The sequence below is a fragment of the Bufo gargarizans genome, chromosome 1, assembly GCF_014858855.1.
Source record: "Bufo gargarizans isolate SCDJY-AF-19 chromosome 1, ASM1485885v1, whole genome shotgun sequence".
Taxonomy (NCBI): domain Eukaryota; kingdom Metazoa; phylum Chordata; class Amphibia; order Anura; family Bufonidae; genus Bufo; species Bufo gargarizans.
This window is the reverse complement of record NC_058080.1, coordinates 326,864,915-326,883,424: the sequence shown is the minus strand read 5'-3', so window position 1 is coordinate 326,883,424 and position 18,510 is coordinate 326,864,915. Positions and strand designations below refer to the sequence as shown.

The 18,510-nt window shown below is 44.7% G+C and overlaps 1 protein-coding gene across 4 annotated transcripts in view; it reads left to right on the top strand.

The window, feature by feature from the left end:
• Positions 1-18,510, top strand: part of MLLT1 (MLLT1 super elongation complex subunit) — a 205,772-nt gene that overhangs the window by 170,587 nt on the left and 16,675 nt on the right. For all 4 annotated transcript variants that reach the window (XM_044306040.1, XM_044306058.1, XM_044306049.1 and 1 more), the window contains 3 exons: positions 9,043-9,142; positions 14,594-14,665; positions 14,757-14,828. In XM_044306040.1, coding sequence (XP_044161975.1) covers positions 9,043-9,142; positions 14,594-14,665; positions 14,757-14,828 — 244 coding nt within the window. The remainder of the gene's footprint in view (positions 1-9,042; positions 9,143-14,593; positions 14,666-14,756; positions 14,829-18,510) is intronic.

The window sequence follows — 18,510 nt, the reverse complement described above, 5'->3', positions numbered from 1 at the left end:
AGAGGGGACCCTGCAGCCACTGCCACCAATGATTAATACTGGGGGGCTTGGGTAGGGGGGTGCACTGCACCACCAATGATTCATACTGGGACTTGGGGGGGCGCACTGCTCTCATTAACTCATAATGCTCTCATTAATTCATATACAGGAGGAGGAAGCTGGCTGCAGAATCGCATAGCTGGCTCCCGACCTCTCTGAGCGGTAGCTGCGATCCGCGGCAGTTAACCCCTCAGTGGCCACAGCCCCACCCCTCCTCTTGTCCTCCCTCCTCTAATTGGCGGCAGCAGCACAGGGGGTAGGGAGACACTGCTTCCTTCTTCCCTGTGCTGCTGAGGGAACACAGAGCACTGTCAGCAGCGTGATCCTTGTTCCCAATACGTTATCGGTATATCGGCAAAATAGATGCCGATAATGTTCAAAATCCTGAATATCGGCCGATTAATATCGGTAAAACCGATAATCGGTCGATCCCTAATTTATACTTAATAATTTGGTGAGGTTTTTTAAACTTTTTTCTTTTTACTTTTTATTTAATAACTATTAGCCCCCTTAGGGGCTAGAACCTGGGATCTTTTTATCCCTTATCCCAGTGATAGCTAACCTTGGCACTCCAGCTATGGTGAAACTACGACTCCCAGCATGCTCCATTTATTTCTATACAGTTCTGAGAGCAGAAATCTTGGGAGTTGTATGGAGTGCCAAGGTTAGCCATCACTGTCTTATCCTATTCACCCTAATAGAGATCTGTTAGGATGAATAGGACCTCACACTCTTGTACACACAGCAGCAGGGAGCTTACCGTGGCAGCTAGGGCTTCAGTAGCGTCCTGGCTGCCATGGTAACCGATCGGAGCCCCAGGATTGCACTGCTGGGGCTCCGATCAGAAGCTGCCACAGCACCAATGAGGAGGAGAGGACCCTGTGGCCACTGCCACCGATGATTTTAATGGTGGGGGGAAGGGGGGGCACTGCGCCACCAATGGTAAATAACCTTTAATACAAGAGGCGGGTGCCAGCATCAGAATCACATAGCTGGGAGCTGCTATCAGTGGCAGTTAACCCCTTAGGTGCCGCACCTGAGGGGTTAACTGCCGCTGATCGCAGCTCCCAGCTATGCGATTCTGCTGCTGGCACCCGTCTCCTGTATTAAAGGTTAACTTTCGTTGGTGGCGCAGTGCGCCTGCCCCTCCTCTGCCCCTCTCTTTTCTTATTGGCAGCAGCAGCGGCACAGGAGAACACGGCAGCAGCGCGCTTCATGTTCTCTGATGCTAGGCTGAGCGTTTTTCGCTGATGTTTGTAAACCTTTAGTTTTTTTCATCAAGCGCATCAAAACGCATTGCACCCACGCAGAAAAAAAACTGAACAACTGAACGCAATCGCAGACAAAACTGACTGAACTTACTCCGTATCCTCTGTGTGAAAGAGGCCTAAAGCCTCCAATTCGGGATGGCCAGCCCCCTTTATCACCTTTTTATATTGTAGATAACGCTTCCCCATTCTAGCATGTCCCTGTTTCCAAATGAATTCTCTAGTGAGAATATCCTTCATAAAAAAAATCTGGAGTTACCAATGGACTGTTCCGAAAAAGCTATAAAGCTTGTGGGAGCAAAACATTTTTTTAACAGACTTATTTTTGCCTCCACCTTCTTAGAAATAATAATAATAAATAATGTTTTAATTTTTATATATATATATATATATATATATATATATATATATATATATATATTATAAATAATTTGTTATACACATACCTTGCTACCTGGAAAGAAATCTTGCGGAGGTCTCAGCTCTCTAGGAAGTATCGTTCCCGAGATATTCCCAAAAAATGACCGCCCCTTTAACGGTGGCCGCCCCTTTAATGGTGAACTCTACGGCGACCACCCCTTTAATAGTGGCCCCTGCCCCCCATGCATGTAGCAGTGTAGTTGTGCCGTCATACGTCATGTGACTGAATATTTCAGGACCTGCGAACTGCTAAAACCTGTGATTAGTTGTTATGGCAACCTGAAGTAGGACCTGCAAGCTTCTATTGGCTGAAAAGGGACATGTGACTGTGTGTGTATGGCAGTTAGGATTTAAGTGAAAGGCTGGCATGCTTGTATTGGCTAATGCAGGTCATTTTTTGGGAATATCTCAGAAACGGTACGTCCTGGGGAGCTGTGACCCTCCCTCCCCCCCACAAGATTTCTTTCCAGGTAGCAAGGGATGTGTATACTAAGTTTAGTTGAAATTAATGGTTGCGTTTTCGAGTTTTCACGTAAAATACGCGCACACACACACACGTCCTTTTTTTTATTTTTATGTACAGCCAGGTCCATAAATATTGGGACATCGACACAATTCTAACATTTTTGGCTCTATAAACCACCACAATGGATTTTAAATGAAACAAACAAGATGTGCTTTAACTGCAGACTATCGGCTTTAATTTGAGGGTATTTACATCCAAATCAGGTGAACGGTGTAGGAATTACAACCGTTTGCATATGTGCCTCCCACTTGCCAAGGAACCAAAAGTAATGGGACATAATAATAATCATAAATCAAACTTTCACTTTTTAATACTTGGTAGCAAATCCTTTACTGTCAATTACAGCCTGAAGTCTGGAACGCATAGACATCACAAGACGATGGGTTTTATCCCTGGCGATGCTCTGCCAGGCCTCTACTGCAACGGTCTTCAGTTCCTGCTTGTTCTTGGGGCATTTTTCCTTCAGTTTTGTCTTCAGCAAGTGAAATGCATGCTCAATCAGATTCAGGTCAGGTGATTGACTTGGCCATTGCATAACATTCCACTTCTTTCCTTTAAACTCTTTGGTTTCTTTTGCAGTATGCTTTGGGTCATTGTCCATCAGCACTGTGAAGCGCCATCCAATGAGTTCTGAAGCATTTGGCTGAATATGAGCAGATAATATTGCCCGAAACACTTTAGAATTCATCCTGCTGCTTTAGTCAGCAGTCACATCATCAATAAATACAAGAGAACCAGTTCCATTAGCAGCCATACATGCCCACACCATGATACTACCACCACCATGCTTCACTGATGAGTTGGTATGCTTAGTATCTTGAGCAGTTCCTTTCCTTGTCCATACTCTTCTCTTCCCATCACTCTGGTACAAGTTGATCTTGGTCTCATCTGTCCATAGGATGTTGTTCCAGAACTGAAGGCTTTTTTAGATGTCGCTTGGCAAACTCTAATCTGGCCTTCCTATTTTTGAGGCTCACCAATGGTTTACATCTTGTGGTGAACCCTCTGTATTCACTCTGAAGTCTTCTCTTGATTGTTGACTTTGACACACATATACCTACCTCCTGGAAAGTGTTCTTGAGCAGGCCAACTGTTGCGGAGGGTGTTTTCTTTACCAGGGAAAGAATTCTTCGGTCATCCACCACAGTTGTTTTCCGTGGTCTTCCGGGTCTTTTGGTGTTGCTGAGCTCACCGGTGCGTTCCTTTTTTTTTTTTAAAGAGGACCTTTCACTCGTATACAAACTAAAAACTAACTCTATCTGTGGACAGAGCGGCGCCCAGGGGTCCCCCTGCACTTACTAGTATGTCTGGGCGCCGCTCCGTTCGCCCGGTATGGGCTCCGGTGTCTGCAGCTCCGTCTGTTTTTTTGTAGGAGGCGTGTCCCTTGCTGCAGTGCTGGCCAATCGCAGCGCGCAGCTCATAGCCAGTCTGTGAGCTGTGTGCTGCGATTGGCCAGCACTGCAGCAAGGGACACTCCTCCTACAAAAAATCAGTCCAATACAACAGACGGAGCTGAGACACCGGAGCCTATACCGGGCGAACGGAGCGGGCCCAGGCATACTAGTAAGTGCAGGGGGACCCCTGGGCGCCTCTCTGCCCACAGATAGTGCAGGTCCTCTTTAACTACCTCAGGACCGCCGTACGCAGGATTACGTCCTGCCGGCGGCCCTGCTCTTCTGGGTGGACGCATATACGAGTCCTCCCGCGAGAGCCGAGATTTCCTGTGAACGCGCGCGCGCTCACAGGAACGGAAGGTAAGCGAGTGGATCTCCAGCCTGCCAGCGAGCGAGCGATTTTTTTTTTTTATATATATTTTTTTTTTTATATATTTTTTTTTTATATATATTTTTTTTTTAACCCCTAACAGGTATATTAGACGCTGTTTTGATAACAGCGTCTAATATACCTGCTACCTGGTCCTCTGGTGGTCCCTTTTGTTTGGATCGACCACCAGAGGACTCGGGCAGCTCACTAAAGTAGCACCAAACACCACTACACCCCCCCCCCCCCCCGGTCACTTATTAACCCTTTATGAACCACTGATCACCCCATACAGACTCCCTGATCACCCCCTTGTCATTGATCACCCCCCTGTAAGGCTCCATTCAGACGTCCGCATGTGTTTTGCGCATCCGATCCATGGATCCGTAAAAATCATTCGGACGTCTGAATGGAGCCTTACAGGGGGGTGATCAATGACAGGGGGGTGATCACCTATATACACTCCCTGATCACCCCCTGTCATTGATCACCCCCCTGTAAGGCTCCATTCAGACGTCCGTATGATTTTTACGGATACATGCGGACGTCTGAATGGAGCCTTACAGGGGGGTAATCGATGACAGAGGGGTGATCACCCATATACACTCCCTGATCACCCCCCTGTCATTGATCACCCCCCTGTAAGGCTCCATTCAGACGTCCGCATGTGTTTTGCGGATCCGATCCATGGATCCGTAAAAATCATATGGACGTCTGAATGGAGCCTTACCAGGGGGGTGATCAATGACAGGGGGGTGATCAGGGAGTCTATATGGGTGATCACCCCCCTGTCATTGATCACCCCCCTGTAAGGCTCCATTCAGACATTTTATTTGGCCCAAGTTAGCGGAAATATATATATATATATTTTTTTTTTGTTTGTTTTTTCTTACAAAGTCTCATATTCCACTAACTTGTGTCAAAAAATAAAATCTCACATGAACTCACCATACCCCTCACGAAATCCAAATGCATAACATTTTTTAGACATTTATATTCCAGACTTCTTCTCACGCTTTAGGGCCCCTAAAAAGCCAGGGCAGTATAAATACCCCACATGTGACCCCATTTCGGAAAGAAGACACCCCAAGGTATTCGCTGAGGGGCATATTGAGTCCATGAAAGATAAAAACATTCCCCAACTTCTCCTGAGTACGGCGATACCAGATGTGTGACACTTTTTTGCAGCCAAGGTGGGCAAAGGGGCACATATTCCAAAGTGCACCTTTCGGATTTCACCGGTCATTTTTTACACATTTTGATTGCAAGGTACTTCTTACACATTTGGGCCCCTAAATTGCCAGGGCAGTATAACTACCCCACAAGTGACCCCATTTTGGAAAGAAGACACCCCAAGGTATTCCGTGAGGGGCATGGCGAGTTCCTAGAATTTTTTTATTTTTTTTTGTCGCAAGTTAGTGAAATATGAGACTTTGTAAGAAAAAAAATAAAAATAAAAAAAATCATCATTTTCCGCTAACTTGTGACAAAAAATAAAAAGTTCTATGAACTCACTATGCCCATCAGCGAATACCTTAGGGTGTCTACTTTCCGAAATGGGGTCATTTGTGGGGGTTTTCTACTGTCTGGGCATTTTAGAACCTCAGGAAACATGACAGGTGCTCAGAAAGTCAGAGCTGCTTCAAAAAGCGGAAATTCACATTTTTGTACCATAGTTTGTAAATGCTATAACTTTTACGCAAACCATTTTTTTTTTTTTTGCCCAAACATTTTTTTTTTATCAAAGACATGTAGAACAATAAATTTAGCGAAAAAATCATTAAATTTCGATTAATAACAAAAAAAGTTAAAATGTCAGCAGCAATGAAATACCACCAAATGAAAGCTCTATTAGTGAGAAGAAAAGGAGGTAAAATTCATTTGGGTGGTAAGTTGTATGACCGAGCAATAAACGGTGAAAGTAGTGTAGTGCAGAAGTGTAAAAAGTGGCCTGGTCATTAAGGGGGTTTTAGCTAGCGGGGTTGAAGTGGTTAAGAATCTTCCAAACAGTTGTTTTGGCCACGCCTAATGTTTTGGCTATCTCTCTGATGGGTTTGTTGTGTTTTTTCAGCCAGCTCTTTGGATCTCATCTTGAGAGTTGACAGCAACAGATTCCAAATGCAAATAGCACACTTGATATGAACTCTGGACCTTTTATCTGCTCATTGTAATTGGGATAATGGAGGAATAACGCACACCTGGCCATGGAACAGCTGAGAAGCCAATTGTCCCATTACTTTTGGTCCCTTAAGTGGGAGGCACATTTGACAACTGTTGTAATTCCTACACTGTTCACCTGATTTGGATGTAAATGCCCTCAAATTAAAGCTGACAGTCTGCAGTTAATGCACATCTTGTTCGTTTCGTCTCTTTCCCAATATTTATGGACCTGACTGTATATAGATTTGCTAGTCCCTCAAGGGACTATAACACTTTGTACTGCTGATGTGGTACAGTGTATTGTACTGTGAGAGGAATACTGACGGGCACTATCAGGCAGTGCCTTTGGCGATCTCATTTGCGACAGTACTGATGCCGGAGAGAGGGAGCTCTTTCCTTCAAAACTGCTTAGATGCCATGGGAGCTATTGACCTTGGCCTCTAAGGGGTTAAATGGGCCGGATCTGACGATCTGGGCCCTCAGAGCAGGAACCCAGCTGTTATGTGAGAAGCAAGCTCCTACTCTATTCTGCACAGGAGCCCGTAAAAAGGTTGCAGCTGGCCTAAAGCCATTGGTGGTCACTATTGGTTTTAAAGAGGTGGTGCCATGTTATCATGTATCCACAGAAGAATGAGGAGGTGGCTAAGGGTACATGCACACGTTCAGGATTCATGTGCGGAGCATCCACACTGAAATCCGCAGGTGTTCGCAGGCAAATCTGTGCAGTCAATCCGCATCAATTTGTGCAGATTTGCATGCGAATTTGGTGCGGATTTTCCGCATGCAGATTTTACTAAGTGAATGAAGAAAATCCGGTTAAATTTTTTTTTACATGCTGCGGATTTTAAAATTCTCAGACTAAAATGTACATGACCTACAGTGCGGATTTTCCGCGCGCAATCCTGATCGTGTGCATTTAACCTTAGTGTTCCTAGTCTCCTACTGCTGAGAGGTCAGTGGAGGAGGCTATAATGCACCTTTTTGTCTCAAAATTAGAGGTTTTTTTTTGTTTTGTTTTTGAATAAAGGGAAAATTGCTGATCTCCTGGGACACAGTTTTGATTGTAAATGATACAGAATAGAATCACAAGAGAGGAGAAAATTTAAGGGGTTGTGCCAAGTGTTCAAGTTATCCACTATCCACAGGATAGGGAATAACTAACTGAACAAAGAGATTCTGACTGCTGGGCAGTGGCGTAACTATCAGGGAAGCAGGGGAAGCAGCTGCTTCGGGGCCCGAGCTCAGAAGGGGCCCAGGAGCAGTCACTGTACTTCGTCACCCTGGGCCCCTGTCAGAGCAGCGGACTTCTCCTGCATCAGGTCCAGAGTCCTGCACTTGCACCTCTGTCACTGACCTGACATCAGTGACATTGCTCCGCCACTCCCCTCCTTAGTTATTATGATGGACAGTGACCAGCAACAGGATGGCTCGATGTGGGCGGAGCTATAATAGCCCCAACCCTTTTCTACCTGCGATTCCTGCTGCCTGAACGTGACATGCAGTACAGTAGGAAAGCTGGGTGAATTAGGTCATGAAATGTCGTCCAGCTTCTCTGCTATCCTGCATGGCTTTAGAGTAAGGGGGAGAGGCACAGCAGGAAAGCTGGGTGTCTATATATGTATATTGTATATGTGTGCATTCATGTATGTAGTAACTGTGTGCATGAGTGAACCCATGTATGTGGAGAGTGTGTGTGTATGAGTGTGTCCATGGCTGCGGAGAGTGTGTGTATGAGTGTGGCTGTGGAGAGTGCGTGTATGACTGCGTCCGTGGCTGTGGAGAGTGCGTGTATGACTGCGTCCGTGGCTGTGGAGAGTGCGTGTATGACTGCGTCCGTGGCTGTGGAGAGTGCGTGTATGACTGCGTCCGTGGCTGTGGAGAGTGCGTGTATGACTGCGTCCGTGGCTGTGGAGAGTGCGTGTATGACTGCGTCCGTGGCTGCTGTAGTATGAAAGGTACAGAGGCTAAAATACTTGTGGATATGTAAAGGTAAATCAGACATAGGTTTTAAAGGGGTTGAGTTGAATATAAACTGTCAGCAACTGTAAATGTTAAAAAAACAGTCATGCTAAAAATGACAGTAAATACAGTAAATAAAGTCACAAAATAGCCATATAAGAGGGGTTTGCACAGGAGGAGGCGGTTTGTGAAGAAGTGTGTGTGTGGGGGGGCGCCCCGTACAACAATTTGCTGGGGAGCCCAGTCAGTTCTAGCTACGCCTCTGCTTTGCTGGGACACCCACTGTTCCCTAGAACTGGGGTCCAATCCACCGTCCTGATAGAGCAGCAGGCCGTACATGCTCCCTGCCACTCCATTCATTCTCTATATAACTGTCGCTGATAGCTAAGTACAGCTCTTGGTTTCCCCTCATCCATGACAGCACCCTGCGACTAGGACCTTCCACCAGCACAGCAAACCTGTGAAGATGAAATGTTTCACACCCCCACCACAGCTCTGTTCAGGTTACCTCTCCTCCGAAGATGATGTCCTGGGGAGCCCTTGGAATCCAGACCTTTACTCCATTACTCGCATACTCACAGTAATGGCGCATTCACAAGGTTATCATGTTTGGGAGATGTGCAGCAATGTTAATATGCCGGTGCATTCATCTGTAGAGGGACACTCCCTCACAGATGTAAAGTTTGTTGGAATGAGTAAATCAATTAGTACGAATCAATTCGCTCATCTCGAACACAGAACCTTAGACTGCTTTGCATGTAACAAAACTTTTGCAAGACTTATTTTGAGAATTGTATTATTGTCTAGTACTCATTAAACAGTGACAGATTCTGCGGATTGCACTGTTCAACCATTACATCTTAGTCTGCTATCATATTTTAAGTAAAGTGATACTGGTTTGTTTCACAGGGTGAGTCTGAGTGACAGCGATAGTGACAGTAGTGACGACTCGTGTGCTCCTAGCCGTGGTGGTACCCCTATACAGAAGATGCCTCCATCGAACAGCAAGGTAACGAGCCACTTTTTTATGACTTTCTTCCAGAACCGATATCTGCAATAGCATTTTCCAGTAGCTAATAAGACTTTTAGGACATTTTCCACAATTAACAATTGGGTTGAGTCACAAATTGAAAGTCACATAGTTAATTTCAGACACTTCAATCAGTATTAAGCTGCCCATACATTTTAGTCCGGTGACAATCACACCCAGCCCCTCATACATGTGAAAGTTCGTATGAGAAGTCTGAATGGAGAGAGCCACCTCCTGGTGGTGGTTTATCTCCAGAGAACATGCATATTTGATGGTTTGCTGCTCCTGGCGAAATTGGAGGCTTCGGCTGGATGCATCTGCTATGCGTGGCCATTTTAAGTGCATTGCCACACAAATCAGTTTTATGCAAGTGCAAAGGCATAGTCATACTTGTTAGATCAGCAAATACAGAAAGAAGGTATAAAAAGCTCAGACCGGGAAAATAAACCTCTTAACTATGTTTGTGATTGTTACTGGTAGCTATTGCTGCAAACATTATGGGGGGAATTTATCAAACTGGTGTAAAGTAAAACTGGCTTAGTTGCCTATAGCAACCAATCAGATTCCACCTTTCATTTTTCACAGCCCCTTTGGAAAAATAAAGGTGGAATCAGATTGGTTGCAATGGGCAACTAAGCCAGTTTTACTTTACACCAGTTTGAGAAATCCCCCCCCATAATGTTTGCAGCAATAGCTACCAGTAACAATCACAAACATAGTTAAGAGGTTTATTTTCCCGGTCTGAGCTTTTTATACCTTCTTTCTGTGTTTGCTGATCCAACAATCTTCCATACATAGTTTGAGGGCAAAAAACACTTGCCCATTCTGTTTGTGACTTGGGCTCCTTTCACATCTGTGCTTTTGCCTTCAATAGCAGAAAAAAACTGCTTCTGTTTTTTCCCCATTCATTGTCAATAGGGACAAAACTGAACTGAATGAAACGGAATGCACCAAAATGCAAGCAGCATTTTTCTGTCCGCAATGTGGTGCGGAGCAAGACGGATCCGTAAGTCAATGGGGACGGATCCGTTTTCTTTAACACAATAGAAAACTGATCCATCCCCCATTGACTTTCGATGGAGTTTGACTGATCCGTCATGGCTATTTTAATGATAATACAACTGGATCCGTTCATAACGGATGCTGACGGTTGTACAGTATTATTGTGACTGAAGTGTTTTTGCTGATCCATGACGGTACCAGCAAAAACGCTGGTGTGAAAGTAGTGATAGTGTATACACGTGAAGGACTCGCCTGAAAGGGACTATAGGCATGGTGACTATAATACTTGTAAACTATAACTATTATGTATGTGGTTCTGATTGACAGGAACTTGTCCCATTGGTCTGAATACTTGTCATGGTGTTCTTTCTTGTAGAAATGACTTCACTATTTCCTAGAAATTTACTTTTGGGGCAGTTCTATGGTACAATATGGGGGATTTGTCTGGATTGTGATAGAATGGTAAATTCTCTGAAACCCCAAACAGATTACAGAAGAATCTTTATGCCCATCAAATTATGTGAATTGAGGGGCTAGGTTTAAATCCACGGATCACGGGCACTGGTTTGTATTGGGGTGCAGCATATTATAATTTTGCCTCATAACCTCATGTGTATCAATCTAGGATGTTGTTAAAGTAAATGGTATGATTACTAGTAATGATCAAGAAACAAGTTTATTGATGGCTGAGGTAGATTTCCTTCAGTATGATCTTCTTCTAGAACAGTAACCATAAGAATCCTCATTAACCACTTCAACCCCGCTAGCTGAAACCCCCTTCATGACCAGGCCACTTTTTACACTTCTGCACTACACTACTTTCACCGTTTATCGCTCGGTCATGCAACTTACCACCCAAATGAATTTTACCTCCTTTTCTTCTCACTAATGGAGCTTTCATTTGGTGGTATTTCATTGCTGCTGACATTTTTACTTTTTTTGTTATTAATCAAAATGTAACGATTTTTTTGCAAAAAAATGACATTTTTCACTTTCAGCTGTAAGATTTTGCAAAAAAAACAACATCCATATATACATTTTTCGCTAAATTGATTGTTCTACGTGTCTTTGATAAAAAAAAAATGTTTGGGCAAAAAAAAATAATGGTTTGGGTAAAAGTTATAGCGTTTACAAACTATGGTACAAAAATGTGAATTTCCACTTTTTGAAGCAGCTCTGACTTTCTGAGCACCTGTCATGTTTCCTGAGGTTCTACAATGCCCAGACAGTAGAAAACCCCCACAAATGACCCCATTTCAGAAAGTAGGCACCCTAAGGTATTCGCTGATGGGCATAGTGAGTTCATAGAACTTTTTATTTTTTGTCACAAGTTAGCGGAAAATGATGATTTTTATTTTATTTTATTTTTTTCTTACAAAGTCTCATATTCCACTAACTTGCGACAAAAAATAAAAGATTCTAGGAACTCGCTATGCCCCTCACAGAATACCTTGGGGTGTCTTCTTTCCAAAATGGGGTCACTTGTGGGGTAGTTATACTGCCCTGGCAATTTAGGGGCCCAAATGTGTGAGAAGTACCTTGCAATCAAAATGTGTAAAAAATGCCCTGCGAAATCCGAAAGGTGCACTTTGGAATATGTGCCCCTTTGCCCACCTTGGCTGCAAAAAAGTGTCACACATCTGGTATTGCCGTACTCGGGAGAAGTTGGGGAATGTGTTTTGGGGTGTTATTTTGCATATAACCATGCTGGGTGAGAGAAATATCTTGGCAAAAGACAACTTTTCCAAAAAAATTTATACAAAGTTGGCATTTGACCAAGATATTTTTCTCCATTCAGACGTCCTTATGATTTTTACGGATCCGTGGATCCATGGATCGGATCTGCAAAACACATGCGGACGTCTGAATGGAGCCTTACAGGGGGGTGATCAATAACGGGGTGATCAGGGAGTGTATATGGGTGATCCCCCCCTGTCATTGATCACCCCCCTGGTAAGGCTCCATTCAGACGTCCGTATGATTTTTACGGATACATGGATCGGATCCGCAAAACACATGCCGACGTCTGAATGGAGCCTTACAGGGGGGTGATCAATGACAGGGGGTGATCAGGGAGTGCATATGGGATGATCACCCCCCTGTAAGGCTCCATTCAGACGTCCGCTTGTGTTTTGCGGATCCGATCCATGGATCCGTAAAAATCATACGGACGTCTGAATGGAGCCTTACAGGGGGGTGATCAATGACAGGGGGTGATCAGGGAATCTATATGGGTGATCACCCGCCTGCCATTGATCACCCCCCTATAAGGCTCCATTCAGACGTCCGTATGTGTTTTGCGGATCCGATCCATGTATCTGTGGATCCGTAAAAATCATACGGACGTCTGAACGGAGCCTGACAGGGGGGGTGATCAATGACGGGGGGGGGGGGGGGTGATCAGGGGTTTATAAGGGGTTAATAAGTGACGGGGGGGGGGGGGGTGTAGTGTAGTGTGGTGTTTGGTGCGACTTTACTGACCTACCTGTGTCCTCTGGTGGTCGATCCTAACAAAAGGGACCACCAGAGGACCAGGTAGTAGGTATATTAGACGCTGTTATCAAAACAGTGTCTAATATACCTGTTAGGGGTTAAAAAAAATCACATCTCCAGCCTGCCAGCGAGCGATCGCCGCTGGCAGGCTGGAGATCCACTCGCTTACCTTCTGTTCCTGTGAGCGCGCGCACGTTCACAGGAAATCTCGGCTATCGCGAGATGACACGCCGATGCGTCCAGGAGGAATAAATCAACCACCTCCCGGACGCATCGGCGCGTTAGGCGGTCGGGAGGTGGTTAATGAGCATACAGATTTTTGGCAGCACACTCATCCCAATGTTAGTATGGATCAGGCAGGCGGTTCGCCTGCCGGACAAGCCTAACGCAAGTGTGACAGAAGCCTTAGGCCTCTTTCACACAAACGATACGGATTGTGTCAGGGTGTGTTCCGTGAAACTTGCCCCATTTTGCAAGCAAGTTCAGTCTGTGATTGCGTTCAGTTGTTCAGTTTTTTCTGTGCACACACAATCCATTTTGATGCATTTTTCACACACTTGGGGAAAAAAAACTGAAGGTTTACAAACAACATCTCCTAGCAACCATCAGTGAAAAATGCGTTGCTCCCAGACTGCATTCGGATTACATCCGGATGTAATGCATTTTTCACTGAAGTCCCATTCACTTCTATGGGGCTGCGTGAAAGTTGCAGAATGTAGAACATGCTTCAATTCTCATGCAACGCAATGCTGAGGCATGAAAAAAAGACTCATTGAAATGAATGGTTCAGGATTCAGTGCGGTGCGTTCACTTCACACATCCAGGGCTCCAGATGGCGACCAAAACGGTCGCCAATGCGCCTTAAAATTTGTAGACTAAAAAGTCTTGTCGCCATTTGCGACTGTACTGCCGCGATCCTGCGCAGCCCAAGTTCTCTTCAGTAGCACAGTCAGTGGAGAAGGAAGGAGTCCCTCCCTCTCCACTGTGACGCGGCCGCCACTACCACCAATGGGGAAATAGCAGGGAGGAGGAGGGGAGGAGCTGTCGCCACTGCGCCACCAATGAATGTAAAACATAAGTATAGGCAGCGGTATCACAGACCCGGCACCCGGCCTCAATAACAGGGCATGACGCGGCAATTAACCCCTCAGGTGCCACAGATCGCATGCCCTGTTTTTGAGGCCGGGTGCCGGGTTTGTGATACCGCTGCAGACAATTGTATAAAGGAGTTAGAGGACCTTTCATGGGTCCAAAGAATATGAACTTTGCTCTGAGCTCTGCGCTGTGATTGGACAGCGCTGCTGTCGGGGAGAAGGACAGACACTGGCGTCCCCTCCTCCTTGCTCTGAATGTTGAAAATACCGGGGGCCACAGCGGGTGAACGGATTGGCGCCCAGGGCTAATAGTAAGTGCACTTAAATCCCTGGGCGCCGCTCTATGCAGCATGCTACTAAGTTCATATTCTTTGGTTCATATTCTTAAGATTTATACGGATTCTGTTTTGTGAGTACAACTAAGGTCCTGGTCAAATTTGTGCTATAACGTTCCTCCATATCCTTACAACAGTGGCCATATTGCTGTGTCCAGGTTCCTTTTGTTTTTATAGCAAGAATAGCACTGTTACTGCAGTTTCGCTGTCAAAAGTGAAGGAAATTTTGAATGACCCCAAACAGGATACTAAATACAAATGTGAATTTATCCTAATAAGTTATTCATATAAATATGGCATTTCTGTACACATCAGTGTTCTTATGTTATTAATGTACATTATGATCTTCAGTATTTCGGGGACTAAAACAAAATAAAAATTGGTTTTTAGCATGAAGCACTTTCTATCATTTGTGTTGATTACCCAGTGTAACCCGCCAAACAGTCTCCAGCTTTTTTTTTACCTGCCACTTCAGCTTTGTTTGTATTTTTACTTACTGTACATAGACCACTGGCCGTAGAAGTCCTGAGACTTGCAGCAAGTCTGACAAAATGTTGAAGAAAGGCGTTTATGATAAGGTGAGCTGAGCAATCCAGTTTATAATGTCTTTGGTATTTAAAATTGTGATGGAACTAGTAGTCTTAAATGCTTCATTGTTCACTGTTTTAGGCATACACAGATGAACTAGTTGAACTGCACAGAAGACTGATGGCTCTTCGAGAGAGAAACGTCCTACAACAGGTGAGTCCATGTACAGAATGATTGTGTTCTCTTGACCTATTATGTCAGTCTGAAAAAAATAGATCCCAGTCAGCATTCCCACTTGCATGAAATTTGTTCTCTGCTGCTTTAAGGTAGCCTGCTTCTGCCTAAAGCCTCATTCACACGTCAGTGTTCAGTCAGTGATTCCCATCAGTGATTGTGAGCCAAAACCAGGATTGGAACCTCCACAGACATCAGGTATAAGGGAAAGATCTGCACCAGTTCTGTGTTTAGAGCCGCACCTGGTTTAGGCTCACAATCACTGATGGAAATCACTGACCAAACACTGACGTGTGAATGAGGCATAAAGGTGCCTTCACACGCTGCAGATTTTAACTAAAAATCAATCCCATTCATTTGAATGGGGCAACAAGCACATGGGTTTCTGCAAGCCATACTAAGGTGAATGGAACAGATTTTCAGTCGCATAATTTTCTGTCACAAAATATGCCACGTGTAAAGGCACCCTAAGGCTACTTTCACACCTGCGTTCAGGTGTCCGCTCGTGAGCTCTGTTTGAAGGGGCTCACAAGCGGCCCTGAACGCAGCCGCCTGGCCCTAATGCATTCTCAGTGGAGGCGGATCCACTGAGAATGCATCCGTCTGCCAGCGCTCAGCCTCCGCTCCGCTCAGTGAGCGGACACCTGAACGCTGCAAGCAGCGTTCGGGTGTCCGCCTGGCCGTGCGGAGGCGAGTGGATCCGTTCCGACTTATAATGGAAGTCAATGGGGACGGATCCGCTTGAAGATGAAACCATATGGCTCAATCTTCAAGCGGATCCGTCCCCCATTGACTTTCAATGTAAAGTCTGAACGGATCCGCTCAGGCTACTTTCACACTTAGGAAATTTTTCTAAGTTATAATGCAGACGGATCCGTTCTGAACGGAGCCACCGTCTGCATTAATATGAGCGGATCCGTTCAGAACTGATCCGATCGAACGCTAGTGTGAAAGTAGCCTAAGGCTGATATTGCGCAATTAGGTTTTGATCAGGTTTTCAGATGCAGTTTTGAAGTTAAAACCAGGTGTGGAGTCAAAAAGAAGATAAGTAGAATCTGCTCTTGTTGTTCTCTCCCTTTGCAGTCAACACCTGGCTTTTGTTTCTAAATTGTATCTGAAAGCTTGATCAAAACCTGATCTTGTAGGGTCAGCCTTAGGCCTCTTTCACACTTGCGTTGTCCGGATCCGGCGTGTACTCCACTTGCCGGAATTACACGCCGGATCCGGAAAAACGTGAGTGAGCTGAAAGCATTTGAAGACGTATCTGTCTTCAAAATGCTTTCAGTGTTACTATGGCAGCCAGGACGCTATTAAAGTCCTGGTTGCCATAGTAGTAGTGGGGAGCGGTATACTTACAGTCCGTGCGACTCCCGGGGCGCTCCAGAATGACGTCAGAGCGCCCCATGCGCATGGATGACGTGCCATGCGATCACGTGATCCATGCGCTTGGGGCGCCCCGGGAGCCGCACGGACGGTAAGTATGCTGCTCCCCCGCTCCCCACTACACTTTACCATGGCTGCCAGGACTTTAGCGTCCCGGCAGCCATGGTAACCATTCAGAAAAAGCTAAAGGTCGGATCCGGCAATGTGCCGAAACGACGTTTAGCTTAAGGCCGGATCCGGATCAATGCCTTTCAATGGGCATTAATTCCGGATCCGGCCTTGCGGCAAGTCTTCAGGACTTTTGGCCGGAGCAAAAGCGCAGCATGCTGCGGTATTTTCTCCGGCCAAAAAACATTCCGGTCCTGAACTGAAGACATCCTGATGCATCCTGAACGGATTTCTCTCCATTCAGAATGCATTAGGATAATCCTGATCAGGATTCTTCCGGCATAGAGCCCCGACGACGGAACTCTATGCCGGAAGAAAAGAACGCAGGTGTGAAAGAGCCCTTAGGCCGCCTGCACACGACTGTATCCTTGTTGTGGTCTGCAAATTGCGGATATATAGATTCGGTCTGTGTGCATCCTGCAATTCTCAAAGGACCTACTGTAAAAAAAGTAAAAGAATAGTACAGGTTCTATAATTTGCAGCCCAGCCGCACTGATGTAGACAGCACACTAAAGACATTGGGTCCACGTACAATCCACGAAAAATCCAGATTGGACACAGACCAAAATACAGTCATGAGGCCTTAGGACTCATGCACACTACTACTTCGGTCAACATCTAATCCACATTATTTGTGGATCGACTATTTTCAGCGGCCCCATAGAAATAAATGGAGGGCAGCTGTGCATGCACGGTGCACCCTCCTTCACTTTGCTGGCTGTGTTTTATGGTACATTCACACGACCGTATAATTCTATCCGCTTCGGATCCGCATCCGTTCCGCATTATGCAGAATAGATGCGGATCCATTCATCCTATGGGTGAATAAAATGTGCATACAACATGCAGTGTTTCCGCATTTCTAGTTCGCAAAAATATCAAGCTTGTACTACTATTGTCCGCACAGATTGGTCCGCAGCCCCATTCAAGTTAATGGATCCATAAATTGCGGATGACATACGGAACGGTTTCAGTTTCCGTATTTCCTTGACAACGATGACAACGTTTTTCTTTTCTCTCTCACTTTTTTTTTTTTTACGTTTTTTGCAGACAGTAAAAAAGGAAGACATATATGGAACACAAATAGAAGTCATTCGTCCGCTAAATGCGGACACACGGTTCCGTTATTTGCGGACCGCAAAACGGAAAGTATTACACACTGTCGTGTGAATGTGCCCTAAGAGAGAGGTGCAGGTCCCAGAGTTGGAACCCACACTTATCAGACAATGAGAGCATATCCTAGCCTATTGTCTGAGATGGGAAAACAGTCTTAAAGATTAGTCTGCAGAATGGCGAGGGTTTGGATAGCTTCTACTAAATCTTACAACAGAATCGCTTTTGTCAGGATTCACTAGTTGACCACAGGCTAATAAATAATTAACCCCTTAATGTAAAATCATATACATGTACGTTATTTGTGTTAATAGAATGTATATGTGGAACTCACCAGCTGAACCCACTCCATATATGACTGGCAGTGACCAGGATCAGAGATCATTCTGATCCCGGTCATTTAACCCTTCAGATGCTGCAACGTTATAGGGAAAGGGTTCCCTCAGTCCAATCGAAGCTCCTGAAGCAAACTTGCAGGGCTCCATTCAGTTGCTATGGCGAAATATTAATATAAAAAAAAAATATATATATTGTTTTTGCTGAGTTTCCTATACGGTCACTTTCATTCTCTGGGACCGTACGATTACGGCAATACCACATATGTATACTTTTCTCACATTTTAATACTGAAAAAAACATTTTAACAAATGTTTTTTCCTCACCATATTTTAACCCATATAACTTTTTTTTTTAGTGTTGTGCACAGAACTGTGTGTGGGCTCATTTTTTGCGGGGCGATCTTTACTTTTCATTAATGCCATTTTGGAGTGTGTAACACTTTTTGATCACTTTTTGTATTTAATTTTTTGTGGGAGGATAAACTACCAAAAATCAGCCATATCAGAAAAATATTTTTCTACTTTAATAGTATAGGTATTTTCACACACTGTGATACCCATTATGTGTTTTTAATTGTTTACATTTTTTTTATTTACATTTTGGGAAAGCAGGGCGATTTATTTTTATTTTTTATTTTTAATATTAAAGAGGACCTTTC